Raw genomic sequence first — 16,583 nt, 5'->3', positions numbered from 1 at the left:
TGCGTGACGAAGCTCCGGCAGCCTTGTCCAAGGGTAGCGGGTCCGCTGCCTCAAGAGTCAGGCACCAACCGGGGAGGCGGGTTTTCTGTCTCGAAGCATCACGACGCGATCTCCCGGTCACAATAATTGAGCTTTGCTGAGATACGCCACTTCTCAATTCCACAACAGGATCTCTGAGATTTTGGACGCCTGATTTTGGCGGCCCGGAGCGCGCGATTCTTTGTTAAGTTCGCTACTGAACACCATTTTTCTATCCCTCGGTCTGAGCCTAGAGCTCTTTCATCAGTCCCCAACAACCCCAGTGTCGCTTCTGGAAGCTTGTCTTCTCCCAATGTTCCTCAACATAGATTCTATCTAAGCGAAAACCAGTCGCGTTCAGTCTCTGCCGATTTTTTGGAAACTCAGGATGGCCTTCAGCCTGGGCAGCAGTGCACCTGTCGCAGGTTCTGGTGGCGCAGAACTGGGGCCAGAATTGCCCGAAACAAGCACCACAGTACGTCGAGATGGTGGAATCACTTTCTTTGAAAATTTCATTTACTAATGGTTATGATATAGGAGCTTGGTTTCTTGGGAGTTGATAAGGATTGTCACATTCGTTTTCTTCCAACACCGTGGCCTGCCGATTCCCTTCCTCAGCCAACGAGCTCGTTATTGACAGTTTCGTCTACAAAAGGACTAGTTGTTGGTGGTGGACCAAATGGTCTTATCATAGCGACGACGAAGTCCGTCCGCGATGCCATTGCGGCTAAAGCCGATACCGGTGTGAAAACAAAGCCTTTCCAACCTCAAGGTCAAATTCCATTGCCTAGCCGCCCTACACATGTCGCATTTTGCGCTGGAGATAGTGCCTTAGCTGTATCTACAGAATCCAACAACCGGCTTTTCGTGTATGATTCTACCTCCCTGACTCGGGGGAACCCTCAACCTCAAATATCGATCGAGACAAACGGGGCGCTTCGTGCACTGGTACCCAATCCCGCTGCTACAGACGAACTTTCCTTTCTCGTCGCATTGGTCACAGCAGATGGCAATCTTTTGGTTGCTAATCTCAAGTCCGGGTCATTAGTTAAGGGGCATTCAGGGCCTATTTTCAAGACTGGAGTGACCTCTGTTTCATGGAGTAATAAAGGGAAACAGATGGTAGCAGGTTCTGCGGATGGCACCTGTGTTCAAATAGATCCGCAAGGGGCAGTGAAGGCAGAGATCCCACGACCACCCCAGTTGGAAGGCGACAAGCACGGTGAGTTGTTTTGTATAATTCCTTTGACTTGGAATTTTTCTTGCTGACGTTGCTCGATTCTAGTGTCCTCCTTATCCTGGCTGGAAAACGATACATTCTTCTCTGTCTATACACCAAACCAAACCGAGGATGAGTATGGATCAACACCTTCTTCGCACTTTTATATTATCCAGAGACGTAAAAACGCCCCGTTTTTGTTCCAGAAACTACCAGAGATATGTCAGCCATATGGGCTTAAGCGGACCCCTGCATATCATTTCATTTCGCGGTTCAGCAATTATGGACCTGGCTTGCAGTGTGCTCTGGTGGTTTCCTCCACAGCTGCAAATGATCTTGGTCTAATCACAAAAGCCACACCGCCACTCAAGGACGCAGACGAAAGTACTGCAGAAATATTCACATCAACTTTTGTCTTAGACGACATCAAACAGGCTATATTACCCTTGAATGACAATGCCGAAGACACTTCTACTATCGGTCTTGGGTTTGATTTGACTAGCACGGAAAATGTGCTATACGACGGAGAGAAGATGACTCAAACACCGCTACCTAATGTAATGGCTCTAAATAATGAAGGCATGCTTATGTCGTGGTGGTTTCTTTATATGAAAGCCATCGAGGCAGGAATACCTTATACTGGCGTGCCAACAACTGGTAAAACCCAACAACCGCCTTTAACACCTGCTGCCGCCCATGCTATTCAAGCACACCCCGCAGCTGGATTTGGATCTCCCCAAAGCTCACAGTCAACTTTTGGCCAGCCATCATTTGGACAGCCCGGCTTTGGCTCTCCAACCCAACCAAGTTCCTTTGGAAAGCCTTCTCCGCTAGGTGGAGCGCCCTCCTTTGGTACTACATCAAGTCTAGGTGCACCTCGCCAGCCTGGCTTTGGCACGACATCAGCACTGGGCGGTGGAGGTCCAACATTCGGATCATCGACACCTATCAAATCTGCGGCGCCTACATTTGGAAACACTGGAATGCTAGGACAGAGTAGTCCTCAGTTTGGTAAAACTGGTTTCGGCGCAACAGCAGGGACTACTTCGGGGTTTGGCCAGGTCTCCAGCCTGGGTGGCAAAGGTTTTAGCTCATTTGCCTCTCCCAGCTCAGGTCAACCAACTCTTGCGATGGGTGCTGCCGGGAAAGGAAGTGGATTCAGCAGTTTCAGCGGAGGCACTGGAGGGGGCTTTGGTTCTGCTAAACCAAATGAAAGCCCATTTGCAAAACCAACTGAATCTCCGTTCGGGAAGCCGGTGCAGTCCGCGTTTGGATCTTCTGATGCCAAGTCTGCCTTCGGCGGCACTCAGACAATAAGTGATACCAAAGGCTCCTTTGGACCCCCTTTGGGCGGCTTTACTCTCGGCTCGACTTTTAAGCGAGATGAGAAAGCCGCTGAGGATAATGAGCCTACACCTGCGAAGGCCGCTGGCGCCTTTTCGTTGGGAACATCTTTTGGAAATCTTTTGAACGAAGGCTCCAAACCTAGTCCAGTAGAATCAATGGATGATACTGAAGATGCGGAGCCCCAACAACAACAAACGAAGTCCGTGTTCGGCATTGCATCTCCGCTTCCTAAACCCTCTGAGCCTTTGTTCGGCGCCCAGTCCCAACCGACCACGGCACCATCAGCAGTGGCTCAAACGAACCAACCCCCTACTCTTTTTGGAAATGGCATTGGGAACGCTGCTTCTGCAAGCCCCTTGTCTTCTCCATCAGAAAAAACCGTTGTGCCCAACATGTCTTTAGAAAGCGAGAAAAGCATCGAGGCCCCTTTACCTCCAGATGCCACGAGCAGAGCAGTTTATGGCCCTGGAGACACATCGGCATCATCAAATTACTCCAAGAGTTCGTATGAGGAGCCGCCGTTACCGCCGACTTTTATTTCGAAGAAGAGCACTCCAAAACTTGATGTTGATGCAGCTCCACTCCCACCGGACTTTCTTAAAAAGTCTGAAAATACACCGAAGGTGGACGATATTCCACTCCCTCCAGATTTCTTGACCAAATCGAACAAGACTGATAATGCAGTCGCTGCGGCGGAAGACGCACCACTTCCCCCAGACTTTGTTCCGAAATCAAAGAAGAAGCTAGAACCTACCGAAGCGAGCTCTCTGTCAAAAGAGGTGTCTAATATTACTCTTCCAACCGGTTCAGATGGTTCAGATGGCGATTTTGAGGACAGTGGAGAAGAGATAACCCATGATGTTAGTCCTCCAAGTGAACCGGCAGAATCCGAGTCAGCAGGATTCAAGACCTCCCCAGAGAGCTCCTTTGGTGGGCCCTCTTTGAAAAACTCTACTGGTGGCCTCTTTACTAAGGTATCTTTACCCGAAACCAAGCCACAAGCACAAACCTCGCGGCCTCTATTTGGGGAAATCTCACGGCCGAATTTGCCTCCACCCAAGCCTCGAAGTGGTGCAAAAACCCCTCGTTCACCGAGCCCTGTTCGACCAGGTTCAAGGAAAGATTTTCTTCGACCTGAAGCGACCCGTTCTATTAGTGCCCCAAGCGGCCCCGAAGGTGTCTTTGGTCGCAAGGTGACACTGGGACGGCCGACCGCATCGAGATTCGAAGAGCCACTCACTCAAAATGACCTTATCGAAGAAGAAGAATCAAAAGCAGCAGCAGCCGAAAGCAAACGGCTTGCCTCTGAGGCACAAAACCTATCATCTGATGATGAGGATGAACTGCGTCGCGCGGAGCTGGAGCAACCACTTTCTCCAGTTCCAACTCTAGATCCTTTCATGCCACGGCAAGAGTACAGAGGAGAGTCATTCAAACCTGGAATCCCCGGTCAGATCGAAAGGCTTTATCGAGATATCAATTCGATGGTGGACACACTGGGCTTGAATTCACGATCAATCGCATCGTACCTATTACACGAAGAGCAAGAGCGCGAGTCACATCTTGATCATTGGAAAGAAGTCATGCTTGGTGACACGCCAATGGATATTCTTGATGAAAGTCTACCGGTTACCAATATTGAAAACATTGGCAAGCTTCTTGTCGCTCTAGAAGAAAGTCTACAACATAATCGTTTACAAAGAGTGCAAGAAAAGGTCAACGAATGTCAAAAGCTATTAGGCCATGATATTATCAACGTTCGTGAACAGTGCGCCAGCATTCAGAAGACTTTGGATTCATATACGGATACCGTCTCTATTCGCTCTCAATTTCTATCAGCGGAGCAGGAAAGTCTACAGCAAGATTTAAGAAAAGCTTCTGCTGATATACAATCAAAGCTAACGAGCTTGGAAGAGAATATCTCTCTCTTGAGAGCAAGAATTGCGGACTCATTAAGCGCCAATGGATCAGTGTCTAGATATGCGACCAAGCGACCTACCGTTGAAGCTGTAACATCCACTATCACTACGATGACGAGCATGGCTGAGAGTAAGAGTGGCGATATCGATGTCTTGGAAGCTCAAATGAAAAAGCTGGGTCTTAGCCTTCAGGGCCCTAGCATTCGCGACGCGTCACCAATTTCTACACCCGTGAAGAAAACGGGCTTCAGAGTACCCGATACTCCTGAATCCGACGGTCGCCGCAGCTCTTACCATACCCCTGACTCTGCTAGCCGATTTAGATCTAGTTTAACAGGTTCAGCGAGACATAGTCGTCTACGCAGCGTCAATCTTGAATCCAATCTTGCTTCTGAATTAGGCAGTGAGGAACGGAAAGCACGAACTCGGCGCCGAAGGGAGGTTGTTGGATATTTTAAAAACGCGATTGGAGAGAAAAAGATAAAAGTGCGGACTATGGATGATGTGTAGGAAGACTGAAAAATTAAGTCTGGACGGGTTTCCAACATTAATATTCATTATTCATGTTGATGTTTATAACTCCGCATGCATTGGGGTGGCGCACAGGCGCATTTATATAGCGACTATCGATATTTTTTCGGCAAGCATTGCCTAGTCGCCGATGCTGTGTCTTGAAATTCTATTTTAACTTTTAGTTTATCTCATGCTGTACATCCAAGTAAACATTTGAACGCTGTCTGTCATGTGAAAAGTAACCTGGTTACAAGATTGGGCACTGGCACGTGATAATTATCCAGATATCAAGCCTACGTTAAGCTAACCTTGGACTAGCGAGAAGCCCCACACGTGCACATACGCATCATTCATTCACTTACTCATCATTCAAGACTCTGAATTTTATGCAATAGAGCTACAACTCGTTCTACTGCGATATGCGCGTCTGTTGATGCCACAAACGCCGCCTATATTTTGTATGATCGATGATTTTAAGCAGATGAATTGTCCTGCATGTACGGTTCGGCCTATCCGCATTAAGTGGCAAAGTGACTGTTCTGATATAATACTTCAAAATATTTTTTTCATCTTGCGCGGAAATAGTAAGAAACGAAATGGGCTCATCGAAAACACCACCGAGTGTAGGACATGATGATTATGAGCCTGAGGTGTCAGCGAGCGCTTCCAGCGCTACTTCGCGCCCCGTTCGCCGCCGGAATCGAATGATAACATCATGTCTGGAATGTCGTCGACGAAAGCTCAAATGTGATCGTCTGCATCCATGCACCAATTGTTCTAAAGGAAAACGCGATTGCCTGTTCTTGGCACCGTCGCTTGATTCTACAGCACGGCTCAAGCTGACGGAACTCAAGGAACGTATGGGTACATTGGAACGTTCGTTGGAAGAAGAAGTAGCAGTGCAAGCAACTCGTGGAACTCCTGCAACGAACTCTGAGCCTTTATTGGGCTGGAATGACCTCGACAAAGAAGAGTCGACTGACTTTAAAATTGATGCACAAAAGGAATTGGAGCCAACACGCTTGGCTGTGATGGATGCTGTATACGATGATGAAGCTGACGATGTTATGGTTGATCTTGGTATTCAACTCGGTAGAATGCGAGTCACTGATCGTATAGGCGGCTATGTCCGCCCTCGCATCGCCGATGAACTTTCAGCAACCCTGAAATGGTCCTTAAAAGCCTTTCCTGCTAGTGATACCGATAGTGATGATAGTGAGTTGTCAAAATGGCTTGAACTCGCCGCTAGTGGAGCGCCAATTCCTTTCCTTCAACCTGGCCCAACATTCATTGCTCCTCATTCAGATATGCTGCTTGGGCCAATTCTACATGATCATGCTTTGCTTGACTTGTTGCCAACGAGGGCAGCGGCTGATAAGCTTTTGCAAAAATATTGGGAATCTTGCCACCCAGTCGCAAGGATTCTTCACAGGCAAGCCTTTGAAAAACGGTATGAGGTTCTATGGGAAAATGTCAGTCAGGGGATAGAGCCGGTACCTTCCATTCAAGCTATTGTTTTTGCGACTTTATTCACAGCAGCTGTCAGCATGACAGCTTCTGAGACCCTGGGTATTTTTGGAGTAGACCGCCAGAGCCTCATACAAAGTTTTCAGCTGGGTACTGAAACCGCTCTTGGAAAAGCACACTTTCTGCGCACTACTAAAACTGAAACGTTACAAGCATTCGTTATGTATCTGGTAGCGCCCCCTTTTGTACTGTCTTTAAATGCTTAGCTCGATGTCTGACCTTGTTCTAGATTCCAATGTGCCGAGATACCATCTCTAGAGCACACTCTGCTTTAGTTGGGGCTGCTATACGGCTTGCTGAATGCATGGGCATGCATAGAGACCCTTCCGAATACAATTATGGACCAGTGGAGACCCATGTTCGACGTCTTATTTGGTATCAATTATGTTTTCTTGATATCCGGACTGCTGAGACACAGGGACCTCGCGTCTCCATTCGTCGTGAAGACTACTCGACCAAATTTCCCCTTAATATCAATGATGCCGATCTTATGGCAGGCTCTCTCGAAGACTCTCCTGGATGGACTGACATGACATTTGCACGTATACGATTTGAATGTCAGGAGATGGCGCGAGTTGTTTTTACCGATCGCGTCTTACTTGAGAAAAAAGCCTTGAGTATTACTAGTGCTATTGGAAAGATTGAAACGTTTCGAAAAGCGGTCTTTGAGAGATGGGGACCCGTTGTCAACATAAGCAACCCAACACCAACTCAACGCGCTGCATCTGTGACTATGTCGTTTCTACTTAATCGCCTACCTATTTCTTTACTCCATCGGTGGTACAACAGCTACCAGAAGATGCCGGATCGCTTAACCCAGATAATCGTCACTACTGGCGCTCAGCAATTAGAGGATGCTGTCACTCTAGAGACGTCACCTGAGCTGAAACCGTGGGTGTGGTATAGCAGAGCATATCATAATTTTCACACCGCTTTCCTTCTGTTGTCTGATATAAGCAACCATCCTTTGCGTCGTGAAGCGGACAGGATTTGGCGCTGCCTGGAATACGTATACGAGCTCGATCAGAGTACATTGTCGCAAACACCAACCCGACAAGAGATTATTGAGGATCGAAGAAGAAAGACCAATGGGATTTTGCGTCAATTCCGTGATCGCATGCACGTGTACCAAACAATGAGAAGGTTGAAACACTCTGCAGACCTAGATGAGGTGGAAATCAGTGGATTTGTATCTGAGCCGAGATCGAAATCGCCTAAACCTGCTTCCAAGTCGGATGAACCGCAGTTTTCTATGGGTCCTATCAACCTGATTCCCGGCATTCATAAGGAACAAGTGCTTTTAAACCGTGCTCGTCAAATACCTAGCAGCCAGTACTCAGCATACGGAACCGTTCCAACCACCAGCCCTATACCTCATGCACACCAGCCATCACCAGGTAGCAGAAATTACGAAACAATGCCGCCGCAGAATCGAGGTCTGAGCGCGGAATCCGAAACAGCGCGCATCAATGAAGCAATCGTGCCAGCTTTTATGCCAGGTGTTCCTAATGCTTCTGCAGGAACCGCAAGATCAGGGAAAATTTCTATTGGATCTTCTCCGAACTCTGATGATCTTCCAATGTTAGACATTGACTGGGTAAAGTTTTCTCTCTTCATCTGATTTAGTAGTTTCGCAGAAATGAACGACTGACACTCTATAGACCGAATGGGATAAACTCTTCCCACCTCATCTCAACGATGGAAACATTGATCTTTCTCCGCAGTCCCTATACGAAACGATGCCTAGTACCATAGGCGCAAACATGATGCCGTTGACTATGTATCCACCATTTGATCCTAACCGCTTTCGCTCTAGTGATACACAAACGCGTTATCAATAGAAATGGCTCCTTGCCATAACATCACCTAAATGTTCAAATTTGATCGTTTGGGTTTATGAGCGAAACTGACAAGATGGGAAAGATGATTTAATGATGTAAATTCTGAAGTTCACTCGGTGGGCGGCAATGACGCAGTGGGATACGTCGTAAGCCGTGCGACCATTTTGAGAATATAAACTTTCACTCTCTCCTCTCATGCAATTGAAGTGCAAACCAAACATAATATTTGTGGTAAGCTTCGAACTTCATATGCTTATATGAATACTGTACTGATATCTGGTAGTCAATTATGACATGAAAACACAATGCGCTTGTACATCCCGACACAATCTCAGCGATTTATTGTCATTGAAGGTATGGTTTAACTTGAGTTGTCGAAACCTAAACAGAACAAGCTGTTGAACTGAATATGCAACCATCTTAACTAGAGCTTATTAAGCGTTAGCTCTTTAGCTTAGTGGAAAAGGGAATTCAACACAAGCTTATGAAGGTGCTCAGATGTACAGTACGCCGTATTATGATATCTTCCTGAACTTTTATTTTGTTGAGAATTCGTTTCATATATTGCAAGACCTCTGGCGAGTCTTGAAATGAATCCAAAAAAAGACTTTCTGAACGATGAGGTGTAACTACGTACACTGCCCTATCGATAGCAACTAATAACATTCTATTCATAACTATGCGAATAACGGTTCGCGAATTTGGGCGTCAACATCAATAAAGGCGAGAGTCAAAATAGAATGGTAGCATGTTGAACGATTAATACACAATCACATATACAACAAAAATTAAAAACATGATAAGTGACCTAACCGTGTAGAAACCCGGTTTTCTTCCAATACTCGACATACTTCTGGACTAGGTCAACGCTGATGGGCTTCGCATTCGCTAACGTCTGAGAGTGAGCCCTGCTCATAGTGGTGTCCAACACAAGCCCACCACATGCCATGCGCATGAAATGGTCATCGAAAAACTCCAAGATCTTCTTCGCAGGGTTCTCAGGGTTTCCTGAAGCGGGATATTCTTGGACTTTTTCGACCCACTCCTTAAATGGGATGATGCTGGTGCGTGGAATGTTGAGGAGTTCCGCAAAGAGGCTGATTATCTCACTCCATGACTGACGAGCTGGATTCTCTATGTGATATATCGGTGACGGCCCAACGTCAGAAAGAAGCAAGTCGCTTAGAGTAGCTGCCACGTCATTGACGGGTAACCATGATAGGTCCTGTTGGGTCACGGAGTAAGTAATAATTCCAGACAGCGTCAGTAACAAAACCGAAGATGATGAACAAACTTACCCCCATAAAGTCCGGCAGTGCCTGTAATGTCTCTGAAGATTTTATTAGAAATGATAAATGCTCTGCTGGGTTCCAGTATCCGCTCTGACGGGATCCAGCGATCTGCCCGACGCGCGCAATCATGGGACGGAAACAGTCTGGATACTGTTGTAAGGTCTTCTCCACCAGCTTCTCGCAAACAAGCTTGGCTTGTCCATATCCAGACGGTAGAACAGATCGGATCGTCATAGGTGACTCGGGAACTATTGTCTTTCCTGTCCAACAAGGATAGAGCCCGACTGTGGCAATTGAGGAGATAAATTGGAATCCCACCTTAGGCCCTTGTGGACGCATTGCTGCGACGTCCCTGGCGAGGTCAAGCAAGTTGCGCATAGCTTGGAACTGTGATTCAAATCCGTTCACCGGCCGCGTAATGGTCATTGGCCAGGCATTATGAATAATGTGAGTGGTTTCCCTCACAATCCGGTCATACTCATTCGCGGCAAGGCCGAGACGAGGTTTACTGGTATCAACTTCAAGTACCTGTACTTTCTGAAGCGCAGTTTGATCTAGTCTGATGCCCCTAGACTCCATGGCCTGTTTCTGACGAAGAGTGGCATCCATGGCGCTTGCTCTATTGAGGCACATCACGGTATCGACATTGGGGAGCTGTGCGAGATGTGCCACAAGGTGAGAACCTAAGCTTCCTGTGGCCCCAGTTACCAACACAAAATTCGATGATAAATCCGGAGAGACGTTATCAAGACGAATGGGTGAAGAGAATCCTTCACTATATTTCCGAACATAGGCATCAACTTGAGCTTGTTGGACTGCATAATCACTAGTGTCATGCTCCGGCTGTATGTCAACGTAAGCTTCGGAGAAAGGGGACGTGATATCACTGTCCGCAGCATAGGAGGGTGTACATGTCCCCGGTGTTACAACCTCATGCAGGGACGATTCTGTTGGACTTTGAGCACCGTCAGATGGAGCTGCGTTGTTGTTGATACCAAGTGCGGAGTGAACGCAATTTGTCAGGCTGTCAAAGTCGGTTAGGAGCATCAGCTGATTCGTGTCTAGTTCGCACTTGAAAGCAATTTCAATTTCTCGCGCCAATTCCATGCCCATCAGGGAATCGATGCCAATATCAGCCAGCATCGTAGACTTCTGGATTTTTTCCACCTCTACACCAGTGACATTTGCCACCAGGTTTTTGATGTCTTGGCCGAGGTGTCCTTCGTCAGTTTTCGGGTGTATGCTACCTTTCTGTGATTGCTGCGTGACTTTTTGTGTTTTCATGACGCCGGAAGACTCCGCAGCAGGTGCTACTGGCCCGTTTGTTGGACGGGGCTTGTAACCAGGTGTGAGTCTGAGGAGCATATTTCCCATAGCAACCTTTGAAACCAGTTGATATTCAATACCCAGGATTATCTCCGAAAGATTTCCTGTTCGGGGATCAAAAATAAAGACGTCGCTAGACCACGACCTCGGAGACGACTGGTGATGGACAGCGAAAACGTCCCAACTGTCTGGACGTGAATCGCCTGGCCGAAGCAGGGGTGATCGAATTAGTTGGTTAACCCCACTGGAGATACAGACTTCTTTATCAGAATGGTCTGTCATGCAGTTTATATAGATACCTGCGACCTGGCAGAAAGAATCACAGAGTGGAGTATCAAGCCATGTTTTGCCGGTGTAAGGCATGACAACACGTCCAGCCGATTCATTGTTTTTTCCAACAACTTTCTTCACTCCACGAAAGATCTCACCATAGTCTACAACCTCCGCGAACGTTTGGTAGATGTTACGACCCTCCAAGCCACCATCCACGTCCTTGCTCTCCAACAAAGCTAAGCAGCGGCGGTGTCCGACAAGACGCTCGTAGCGCTTAAATTCCTTTTGCAGATGGATGTCTTTGCCTAATTTGAATATTATCTGGCCCGAAACATGGGTGGTGCTAGTGCTACCACTTTCACCGTTGCTAAAAATCTTCCACTCCCAGTGATGGGCTTCAGCGTCTGTCGCTTCAACATCTAGCCAGACCTTTCGAGAGGCATCGATACACAGAGGAGCGTGGTTTTCCATACCAGCAAGCTGTGGTTGCATGTCCTGTTCCAGGAACTCCGGACGGAGACTCAAGATTGATTCTATGGCAATGTCTAGTTGGAGAGTGCTAGGACACAGAGGAGCGGAATGAGCGACTGTGTGTCCAGATACATATATCTCGAATTCCTTTGTCATGGAGTTGATTCGGAAGCGTGCATGACGCTGCTGGACATCTTGATATCCAACAAAGGTCCAAAGTCCCTTCGGCTCTTGTTCGGAAGTTGATGAGACAGCCGACTCGAACAGTGTCTTGTCGGGTTGTTTAAGATCTAGCCAGTGTCTGGACTTTTGGAATTGAAATGGTGGCAGAAGAAGTGTAGTATAATCATACGTCTGTGATGCATGATGTGGCCAGAAGGCCACCCTCAAGCCCTGCTTCCACATCGTCAGAGTTGCATCGGTCAAATTTTGCCAAGCGTTGTTGCTAGTTATGTTTATTGCTTGGAAATGATGACCCGATGAAGGTCCAAGTGCACGAGCGGCCATTGTGGTAATGGTTGAATTGGAACCGGCTTCCAAGAACATGCAAGCAGGATACCTCGCTGATAATCTCCGTAACGCATGGTCGAAATAGACGGGATTTCTTAGATGCTCAGCGATAAATCGAGGAGTGAGAACACTACGTGATGATTCCACCTCCGTCGCCCTTTCGATGGGAATGGTTGGCACTTGGAAGTTAATCGAGCTGGCACTTTGTTCAAGTTCAGCCATCAAAGGATCAACCAGCGTGGAGTGGAATGCATTGGTAACGTTTAACTTTTTGACCTTCATGGTAGATGAGAAGCGGTTGTTTTCGCGGACTACCCCAACGACGGCGTCAATGGCTTTGGAGGAACCAGCCAGCGTGAAGCTTCGCGGGCCGTTATAGCAGGCGATGGTAGCTGCGCGCTCCGAGTTACAAACTTTGCTAGAGTCTAGCAACAGATTCTCGACATCTTGAAGATTCCCTTCTACTGCTGCCATGGCACCTCTCTCAAGGCCCCATGAGTCGCGAATCACCCGGGCACGAGCAGCGACCATTTTGATAGCATCGGCCACGGTAACCCCATCAGCTACACAAAGCGCCGTGAGTTCACCGAAGCTGTGACCGACGACGGAAGCTACCTTGACGCCACAGTCTATCCAGGTTTTGGCACAGGAATACTGCATAGCAAAAAGGACTGTTTGCAGCTTTACAGTATCCTCTATAGGCGTTCGCTGGAAAATTTCTGGGTAGATTCCGTCAAGACCTAGAGTCAGACAGAGATGGTTGCAGTGATCAAGATGATTGCGTAAAAGAGTAATATTGTCATATAGATGGCGATCTAGACCAACAAACGTCGATACTTGACCGCCAAAGCAAAGCACGACTGGCCGTGACTCAAGGCAGTATAATGGTGTGACCGAGGGGTCTTCGTTGGTGATAGCTGTTAACATGTCTTCCAATTTACCGATTGAATCGCAACCAAACAATGTGGCACTGCTCAGAGAACTATTGGATTGACGATATAAGTTGAACGACAGATCAGACATGGATGGAACCTGTGAGGAGTTTTTGACTTCTTTCACAAACTTCAAGAGAGACTTAGCGTTTGCTCGCAGATTCTGATCATCGTAGCCGCTCAACCAGAATGGTTGCTTGCAGTTTTTGGCCGTGCCCATTGTCACCTTGTGTTGAATCGGAGCCTGACTTATAACCATAGCGGCATTAGACCCTGATGCCCCGTAGTTATTGACCAGCGCAACTCGGAAATCAGCATTCCAAGACGTAAGACTTTTTCTGATCTCGATATTGTCGGCTGGTGATGCATTTAGATTGGGATTTATGGTGTGAAAACTGGCTTGAGGGGGAATAACACCGCGCTGCACCATGAGCAGCATCTTGATCAAGGAGACCATCCCTGAAGCGCATTCCGCATGTCCCACCAGACCTTTGACTGAGCCAAGAGATAGTATGTCTTTTCTGTTGGGTCCGCCGAATACCTCGCGAATGCTGTTGTATTCGGCAGGATCTCCGACCTGCATTGTATCGTTAGTTTTGTCATATCATGGCAATCTAGAAATCACTCACTGCGGTACCTGTGCCATGAGCCTCCACCACGGAAACATCCATAGGGTCAATGCGTGCCTGTGAGGTGACACGATAGAATAAATCACGCAAAGAGGTGGAATTGGGCACTGTAATAGCTGTGCAGTTCTGGTTTTGGAAAACGGCCGTCCCAGCAATAACACCCAAGACCTGATCTCCGTCCTGAATAGCTTTGGAAAGTTTCTTGAGGAAGACCGCCCCGACAGCTTCGCCTCGGCAATATCCATCACCTCGCGCATCAAAAGGCTTGCAAGGACCAGTCTGGCTAAGAAAGGAGGCGCCGGCCAGATTATGAAACCAAAGGGGCCCTGTCATGACATTGACGCCGCCAGCGAGGGCGGCGGTGCATTCGCCACTCAAGACTGCCTTACACGCCTGGTGGATTGCAACAGCAGAGCCGGAGCAGGCCGTGTCAACGCTCATCGCAGGGCCTGTCCATCCAAAATAGTGGGCGATCTTTCCAGCAACGAAGCTCATTAGGGTTCCAGTGGCCGAGTATGCGGTTGCAGGGTGACAGGCAATATTATCTTGATAATCGACATTACTAACGCCAATATAGCAGCCGATGTGCTGATCCTGTTGAGCACCTGGTACATTGAAATACCCTGACTGCGCGACCGCTTGATAGGCGATCTGCAAGAGCAATCTTTGTTGTGGATCCATCGATGTGGATTCTCGTGCGCTCTTCTTAAAAAATTTATGGTCAAAGGCGTCCACATCGTCCAGGAAGTTGCCAAACCAGCGTCGCTTTGGATCCGTGTCGCGGAATACAGTATTGAGCTCAAAACGGTCGTTGGACAGTTCACGATGCTGTGACTCACCGCGGCAGAGGAGATTCCAGAATTCCTCGACATCATCAGCGCCGGGAACCTTGCAAGCCATACCCACCACGGCGATGTCATTATCGATAACGTCTCCAAGGCATCGCGACAGCGTTTGAGATTTCGAGGGAGTCTTAGCTGATTGTAACGTTGCCCCATCTACATCCGCAAAGTGGAGGAGACGGGAACCTAACTGAGAGCTAAGAGTCGAGGGTACGCAACGTTGCAAGCCGAAAGAGACGGCACGAGAGTTTGGATTTGTCAAGCGAGACGCTTGTACTGCGACAAAGGTTTGATACCAGTCTGCCTGCTGGACTAGGATTGAATGAAGTGCGATGTGATCAAGTCTTCCCTCAGTAATCCTTCGGCCTCCCACGTTTGATCGTAGTGGCAGCACCAGCTCCGAGGCGTTGGCCAGTTGGAAGCCCGGGGTACAGTCGCAAAAACGAACAAGCCTTTCGACGTCCTCTTTATAATCGGCGCAATGGAAACGGCCGCGTAGAGTCAGTTCGCTGGCAGTTGCGCCAACTTCTTTTAACCGATGAAGCAGTGACGTGGTGCAATTTTCTGATACTGTGATCGTTATCCGCTTCTCATCGTAAAGAACAGATGTGTAAGCCTATTATGGACGCGTTAAATTCAAAGTACATATGTAAATATATTCTCCTCATCTGATTAGACAACATGAGCAGGTTATTTTACTAACCTCGGGGAAATTGTTTACTATGAGGGCCACCTTGGACCCGATCTCCGGGGAGTTCCAACCCACCGAGAAGGACTTTGCATTATCGCGACCACTTGCATTGCTATTATAGGCGTCAACAAAGCCTCCAATTAGCATGGCTAGTCTGACTGCCTTGGTAGCATTCTCATAGAATGAGGTATAATTGGTCGAGCTGGCCACGGCAGAGGCACTCAGAAGGCCAACACAAAAACCAACAGCTTCAAGGTTTGGTGAAAAGACGGAATGCGGGTCTTGTGTTCCCGGCGACACTAGGTCGATATACTGCAAGTATTGAGACAACTGAGTCATTACGACCAGCGGGGTGAGAAGAGCATTGGGTAACGAGGCTAGTTTAGGAAAGAATGTGCCGGTTTCGAGCCAGCAAACTAGGTCGCTTAGCAGATCCACTACTGGGATGTTCTCTAGCAATGGATAGTCCTTAATGATAGTTGCCCAGTGATTTGAGAGTTGTGAGGCAGTCTCAAGGACCCATTGCCTGGAAGGAGGCGCAACCAAAGTCAATCGTAAATGCTTGTGTTCGTCGCCGAAGGAAAGAAACTGAGGGCCAAAGATTAAAACGGTGACCGCTGATGCGGACGAGGACAATGAAGAGGGTAACATGGCTCTGAAGGGTCTAGGTAGCTTGATTCCAGGACACGCTGCCTCTATGTCACTTCCTTGGGAATAGCCCTGGACCACGTCTCTAGAACATGGAGACATCCGTGGCAAACCACAGAACGGCGAATTATTGATTAAGTACCAGCGGGATTGTTTGACGAAGGTCTGGACAGATGGCTGTCAACTGAGGCAGCCAAGAGCACACGGCGAAGGGTGGCCGAACATGTCCTGCGTGGCGGGCATGTTGAACGAGCTGGAATCCGAAGCACCGAGACATTCAATAATCGTTGACCAGTGAGATATGCTCACACCTGTTTCGGTGTTGTCTCGGGAGGGACGTAAGATGGTTAATTAATGTATGAGGCCCTCGGTCACGTATCAGCCGAAGTCGGAATCCTTACTATGTAGTAGTGTTGCCCCCTCAAAAACAATAGTTAGGGTTAATATACACGTAAAATACATCGTATTGATAGCTGCACTAAAATACCAAAGGCATTTTAAGTAGTTAATTTATGATATGGGAATATGGATGGATGCTCGTATTCGTGGATGTTGTCTGGTCTATTTAGTTTGAGCATACGGACG

General features: G+C 47.8%; 3 protein-coding genes across 3 annotated transcripts; 2 read left to right on the top strand and 1 right to left on the bottom strand.

The window, feature by feature from the left end:
• Positions 1 to 406: 406 nt before the first annotated feature.
• On the top strand, positions 407 to 5,013 carry BGW36DRAFT_421465 (putative nuclear pore complex subunit Nup159; the record flags this gene model as incomplete). Its single annotated transcript, XM_046219571.1, has 3 exons — positions 407 to 493; positions 556 to 1,240; positions 1,304 to 5,013. The coding sequence occupies 3 exons, from the start codon at positions 407 to 409 to the stop codon at positions 5,011 to 5,013; spliced, it is 4,482 nt and encodes a 1,493-aa protein (XP_046077499.1).
• Positions 5,014 to 5,612: 599 nt separating this feature from the next.
• On the top strand, positions 5,613 to 8,164 carry BGW36DRAFT_285553 (uncharacterized protein; the record flags this gene model as incomplete). The annotated part of the gene is made up of 2 exons (XM_046210329.1): positions 5,613 to 6,713; positions 6,773 to 8,164. 2 exons carry the CDS (start codon positions 5,613 to 5,615, stop codon positions 8,162 to 8,164), a joined length of 2,493 nt encoding a protein of 830 aa, XP_046077498.1.
• A 1,028-nt stretch (positions 8,165 to 9,192) lies between these two features.
• Positions 9,193 to 16,001, bottom strand: BGW36DRAFT_421463 (uncharacterized protein; the record flags this gene model as incomplete). Its single annotated transcript, XM_046219570.1, has 4 exons — positions 9,193 to 9,609; positions 9,683 to 13,765; positions 13,818 to 15,275; positions 15,363 to 16,001. 4 exons carry the CDS (start codon positions 15,999 to 16,001, stop codon positions 9,193 to 9,195), a joined length of 6,597 nt encoding a protein of 2,198 aa, XP_046077497.1.
• Between the last annotated feature and the right edge of the window lie 582 nt (positions 16,002 to 16,583).

Source organism: Talaromyces proteolyticus (assembly GCF_021365285.1).
Source record: "Talaromyces proteolyticus strain PMI_201 chromosome Unknown BGW36scaffold_1, whole genome shotgun sequence".
Classification (NCBI taxonomy): Eukaryota; Fungi; Ascomycota; class Eurotiomycetes; order Eurotiales; family Trichocomaceae; genus Talaromyces; species Talaromyces proteolyticus.
This window is presented reverse-complemented; position numbering and strand designations above follow the sequence as displayed.